The sequence below is a fragment of the Malaya genurostris genome, chromosome 2 (genome assembly GCF_030247185.1).
Source record: "Malaya genurostris strain Urasoe2022 chromosome 2, Malgen_1.1, whole genome shotgun sequence".
NCBI lineage: Eukaryota > Metazoa > Arthropoda > Insecta > Diptera > Culicidae > Malaya > Malaya genurostris.
This window is the reverse complement of record NC_080571.1, coordinates 20,106,174-20,112,173: the sequence shown is the minus strand read 5'-3', so window position 1 is coordinate 20,112,173 and position 6,000 is coordinate 20,106,174. Positions and strand designations below refer to the sequence as shown.

At 38.8% G+C, this 6,000-nt stretch overlaps 1 protein-coding gene across 1 annotated transcript; it reads right to left on the bottom strand.

Annotated features, from left to right (window-relative positions):
* Positions 1-2,847: 2,847 nt before the first annotated feature.
* Positions 2,848-5,130, bottom strand: LOC131432168 (poly(A) RNA polymerase, mitochondrial). Its single transcript, XM_058598281.1, has 3 exons — positions 4,892-5,130; positions 4,105-4,832; positions 2,848-4,046 (listed from the first exon to the last, which is right to left on the bottom strand). Exons 1-3 carry the CDS (start codon positions 5,028-5,030, stop codon positions 3,036-3,038), a joined length of 1,878 nt encoding a protein of 625 aa, XP_058454264.1. The 5' UTR covers positions 5,031-5,130; the 3' UTR covers positions 2,848-3,035.
* Between the last annotated feature and the right edge of the window lie 870 nt (positions 5,131-6,000).

Below are 6,000 nucleotides of genomic sequence, written 5' to 3'. Positions count from 1 at the left end.
TGTAATTAAATAACTTTTTTCGCAAATATTTACACTACTTAAACTTCGAGGGCCACTGCTCGCCATTTTCAAAATCGAGTTTTTCACACTGGAAATTCACGTAGATTGTTTGACGTTTGGTCAATTCGTATAACATTCATTTTCGTCACGTAAAATATTCAATTTGACATTTGAAACCATTCTACGTGATTTTTCAAGTGAATCGAACGTAAATTTTTATTTGAGTGTACACAAATTCGAGAGTAATTTCTGGTGGAGTCGACGGATTGTGCAGTGTTTTGGAAGGCGCTCATAGTTACGGTCAGCCGGAACATTTGACCTTTTTTGTGGAATAAAACCATAGCCACAACAGGTTGGGATTTCCTTCATTCGTTTTTTGTGAATTTGTGTTGTTTTTTGAAATCCGAAAATCCAAAATTTTAACCAAAGGAAAACAAACAAATAATAAATTACCGAACAATCAGTTAGATCCAATTGGTTTACAGTGTACGGTAGTTGTTTGACAGTTCAGCAATTACCGAACGATCGGTAATCAATTTAAATACCGAACTGATTACCGAAGGTTCAGCTGTTGAAAATTCGGTAAAAAATTACCGAATTCTGCGAAATTTTCTATGTGTGTAAGCACGATTTCCTGACAATATGCGTCTCTGAATTTCTCTGCTGGTGTCATTATCATCATTATCACCGCCAATCAGAACTCGTAATGGCCCCTGCCTTTAATGTACTTCGTCTTTGACACATTGATGTCTAGTCCGATCCGCTTGGCCTCAGCTTTTAGTCCGTATCTTCCATCTTCTCAAAGTTGCGTGCTATAATCACAGACTAACAGACAGGACACTCAAATTAGATTCTTCAATCATTTTAACGGTCATTTCGAATATTCCTTTATTTGGGACAGTACTCACATGTGTCATGATGGCGCCACGTTACTCTATCAAAAACATCCTGTCTGTCATCTAGACTTTGTTTATTTTTTTCATTTACCAACAGAGTTGCCATTCATACAGAATTACCTGTAATGTATTGATTTGTTTACGTCCATGCGAATTTCATGCAGGATACAGATTTAATACATATTGCCAAAACTATACACATAATTGTGCCTACTTCTCATCCTCCAACGCAATACAAAATCGAACCCGTTTTGTTACAATATTTACTTGCTTCTGGTCTGCCGCCACTTAATTTCGGGTGAAAACTACCAACACAATAAAAATAGTCTAGATGAACAACGTTGAGTCAAATAAATGGTTACCTTCCAACATCGCGAAAAAGTTAAATATATTATCAACGTTATCCAATAATTTATTGTGACGATTCATTTTCAAATATTTTGATGAAATCAGGCATCCCTGCAAGCAGCTGATCGGTGTTGACAAACGAGGGGAAACCAACTAGTAAAAAAAACTTGTACATAACACAAGGGGTGTACAGATAGTAAATAGTTCGCGCAGTACAATATAGGTGGAACTAGTGCATAACGAAAAATTATTTTTATAAGAATTTACTCATACTGTCATGTCTGTTAGTCTGTGCTATAATGTCCACATCATCAGCGAAACCAAGGAGCTGGACGGACTTTCTGAAAATCGTGCCATTCGTGTCTATCCTCGCTCTTCTTATCACACCCTCCAAAGTACATCGCACATCACTCGAACCATCGTAGCCTTGACCAATCGTATCAGCTTGTCAGCGAATCCGTAGTCGTGCATGATTTTCCATAGCTGTTCTCGATCGATTGTGTCGTAGGCTGATTTGAAATCGATGAATAAGTGATGTGACCTACTTCTCATCCTTCAACGCATTACAAAATCGAACCCGTTTAGTTGCAATATTTACTTGCTTCTGATCTGCCGCCACTTAATTTCGGGTGAAAATTACCAACACAATAAAAAATAGTCTAGATGAACAACGTTGAGAAAAATAAATGAATACCTTCCAACGTCGCTATAAAAGTTAAATATATTATCAACGTAATCCAATAATTTATTGTGACGATTCATTTTCGAATATTATGATGAAATCAGGCATCCCTGCAAGCAGCTGATCGGTGTTGACAAACGAGGGGGAACCAACTAGTAAAATAACTTTTACATAACACAAGGTGGAACTAGTGCATCACGAAAAATTATTTTTATAAGAATTTACTCATACTGTCATGTCTGTTAGTCTGTGATTATGTCACACATAGAGATGTCGGAAATTTCGAATTACTCGATTATTTAATAATCGAGTATTATTTTGAAACAAATCGATTGAAATTTATTCGATTATCTGTGTTATTAATCGATTACTCGATTACTCATTCGATTATTACTATGGGAGTTCTTTATTTACTCGATTAGTTCAATAATCCGATATTAGTTTTAAGCTAATCGATTCAATATAACTCGATTATCTGGGTTATTAATCGATTACTCGATTAATCGATCGATATTACGACATCCCTAGTCACACAACTGAAAATTTTATCATAACATTGTGATCATATTTCCGATGACATGTAGCAAAAATTATGTTGATTCGTATTCACGACAAAAAGGTTTCAAAAGAGAGCTTTGGGGTTTCATTTACCGCGTGTACGAAATCGAACACCGTACACTGTATGCATTGTTCGCAAAGGCGCTTCTAATTCCGCTGTCCTCCAGTTAGTTATATCACTGCATATTGAAATACTGTTCAAACTTCAAGCAATATGACTAGTCCGTCTTACCCTTTCGTAATTGAAACCTACTCCAAGCATACCGTATGTGGACGATTTCAAGATTTTGGAGAAACTCTAATCAAATCAAACGGATATAGTTGAACAGAAAAGAAAATGGCGAAAGTCAGAGGAAATCAATATAACCCAATACAAAAGATTTTTAATGGTTACGTGCAGTCTGTATATACATCTTTCTTCCTTCAATCGTACAAGTGTAAACAAGTAAATTTTTTCTACACTCTTCGAATGCATTTCATCTAACGATTGAATATTGGAAATGTCCAACAAAGTTCAAAGCAAAACCTACAGTCTCGCACGGTCCCTATTATCACCGTCGTTTAGCCTTCCTTTTCAGCTTAAACCCATTGTTTGCCATTTCACCGGCACCGTTGAGTGACTTCTTAGCAAGTTTGCTAATCTCCTCTCGGGTCGTCTTCTGAATGTTCGCTATTCGCTCCTTCACTTGCTGATTTTTGTATTCTAGTTTGTCCTCCGGTATGGTTCCTTCTAGGATGTCTTTCACATTCACCAACCGCTTGGTGAAAAACATCTGAGGAGTGATCCTATCTTTGGTTTTACTGTTTCCAAATAAGCTAACCAGACCCCAATCATCACCGCTGGTTGTCGTGAATTTGTCGTGAGTATCGAGAAGCCAAAGTGCATTCCGAACTTGTATTCGGAAGAGTTCCGTTTCTTCGAGATTCACGTTCTTGCTCACGTTGAGGACGGTTTCTAGGGGGTTCACGATATACATTGGACTGTGGTCTGGTTTGAGAATAGACGAACCGGTGTTCAAACTAATCGCCCGTTGATTGAAGTCAAAGCTTGAATAGAACTGAAAGAATTCCAGCAGCAATTCCTCCACGGTAGAAGTATTCTGGCTTTTAAAGTTAAGTTTACCAACGTCGCGAAGAAAGACGCAACTAATATGATCGACAGAGAAACGCAGATCAGCTTTGCTCGCATTTTGCATTAATTTGTTGATCGATGGCAGGATTGGGTCACCCAGTTGCTGTAGGAAATACATGACGAGCATGGTTAGTGAAAAGTTGGTAATCCAAAATCCAGGAGCTTGATTGGTTAAACCAACCGATTGTGCCCACTTCCGTACGCAGCTAGTGAGGGGCTGAACTCGGTTGTCAATTTGGGTGAAGAGGTAGAGCAGTTCTGACATGTAGACGCCGGTCATGTTGCTCATCGTCAAATCTACTTCCAGATCTAGATGCTCATGGTGGTATTTAATTATCGGCACTCGTGCTTTCAATATTCGACGAACGCTGTTGACTCCGGGCAGGAACAGTTGCAGTACATCACCGATTGATTCCAGCTGACGTTGGACCTGTGTTGAAGTGTCAAAACTGATTGAATTTATAGCCCCAGTAATCAAATCGTTATACCTGGGACCTTTCGTTGATGTTCGACGCTTTTGTGTGATAAACAAGACGAAGGTCCCGACTCTGATTTGGCGCAGTTTCAGAATCAAGATCCAATATTAAATCCAAATCACAACCCATTTTCCCGAACCCATTTACCGATGAGCCGAATGGGTGTGCCATTGCCTTTGGGAAAATCCCTTGTAGAGATGTCTCCACCTGACGAGCCGCTAGAAAGCGTAATCTTTTTCCCAAATCATTCAAACATGTCGTGCGATGTAGAATTTGTATCTGATCCTCGATGCTTTCAGCTGAGAGAAGTAAGCTTTTCAGGTCATCATCTTGTATCATTTGTGTGCCGTTAATACTGCTCAGATTGCTCTTGATACTTTCGTGAGATTTAACCGTTTGTGCATTCAATCTAGGTTTCGGTGCAGCTCTGAACCACAGAAAAACTGATCTTGCTCGCACGCCAGGTTTCTCTTCGTTGAACACAGCTGAATGCATGGCAGCTTCGGCTGCATCCGGTGCGCCGAATTCTACCAGTACATAATGACAGTCAGATTCGTCCTCGCCGAAACCGAACCCACTGCCACCTACTCTGTAGTGATGAGAGCTAGCTATTGATCCGAACTGGGAACAATACGACCATAGCTCTGGATACGATCGTTCTGAGCTGACTTGTACCAAAATACTTCGACGAGCTTCTGCTCGTCGGTTGGTAAGCATTGTTTCGAATGAATGACAGTTTTCTGGAATGCAAGGAAGATAAATTTGACGCACTGATTCACAGCAAATAATCAAATCTTACCACTGATTTGCCGCACCGTGAAAGCATACTTTGCAGTTGCTAATGAAACAGATCGTCGCAAAGAACTCGGAAATATATTTAAACCCGTAGCATGCCGAGGTCGCCAGGTTAGTCGACATACTTGATTCATTATTCGCATTGACCGACACCGACTAGATTGATAATTCGCTCGTCAATCCGAGCCAAACGAATCGGAATCCGAAAGTGCAATCAAAATACGGTTACATGAATCTAGAACTGTCAAACGGAAGCATGCATGTTTTCAATTTTCCATTGCTGTGTTCAGGGTGACCAGATTGTACACGGAACCGAATAAGTATTTAACAGTTAACTTCTGTTAATTTTCGATTGATTTTTCAGAAGGCCGCCGTAAGGCAGTGACATTTTTTCTTTGTTTACTTTCTCTTTCGATCATTGTGATGGGATCATAAAGATTTTCTTGGATTTCACAGTACTGTTTGAAAGTCGATAGTTTCAGGTATCATTTTATGCAAAAAGTTGAGTGATAAACGTGGAAACCTCTTGGTAATTGGTAGAAGAGAAAGTAAACAAACAGAGACTGTCACTTGACTTACAGCCACAGACTAACAGACATGACAGTATGAGTAAATTCTTATAAAAATAATTTTTCGTGATGTACTAGTTCCACCTATATTGTACTGCGCGAACTATTTACTATCTGTACACCCCTTGTGTTATGTAAAAGTTTTTTTACTAGTTGGTTTCCCCTCGTTTGTCAACACCGATCCCCACATTATCAGATCCGAATGGATTCCGAATGAATTCCGAATCAATTCCGAATCAATTCCGAATCGGCGAGAAATTTTCATTCGGAATTTCATGTGGAAATCATAATGAATTCCGAATCAATTTCAACTCCACCCGAATAAAAAATATTGTAGGAAAACAATACGATTTACTGTTACAAAACCTGCCACAATTTGGCTTTGACCATTGAAAAATATTTTAATGTATTGTTTTGCACTATTCAATTAATTGTGAGCTTGCTTTTTACAATAGAATGTATAGGTTGTTAGGTATCGTAACAATTCAAATCATGAAATTTTCTCATACATGTGTTCTTGGAAAACAATCAAATGTACTGTTTG

What these genes read in the sequence shown, in the direction of transcription:
- LOC131432168 (XM_058598281.1), bottom strand. Translation starts at nt 5,030, where the DNA reads ATGCGAATAATGAATCAAGTATGTCGACTAACCTGGCGACCTCGGCAT. An exon ending in CACGGTGCGGCAAATCAGTG is followed by an intron (nt 4,833 to 4,891) that starts GTAAGATTTGAT and finishes CTTGCATTCCAG; the next exon opens with AAAACTGTCATTCATTCGAA. An exon ending in ACATCAACGAAAGGTCCCAG is followed by an intron (nt 4,047 to 4,104) that starts GTATAACGATTT and finishes ACTTCAACACAG; the next exon opens with GTCCAACGTCAGCTGGAATC.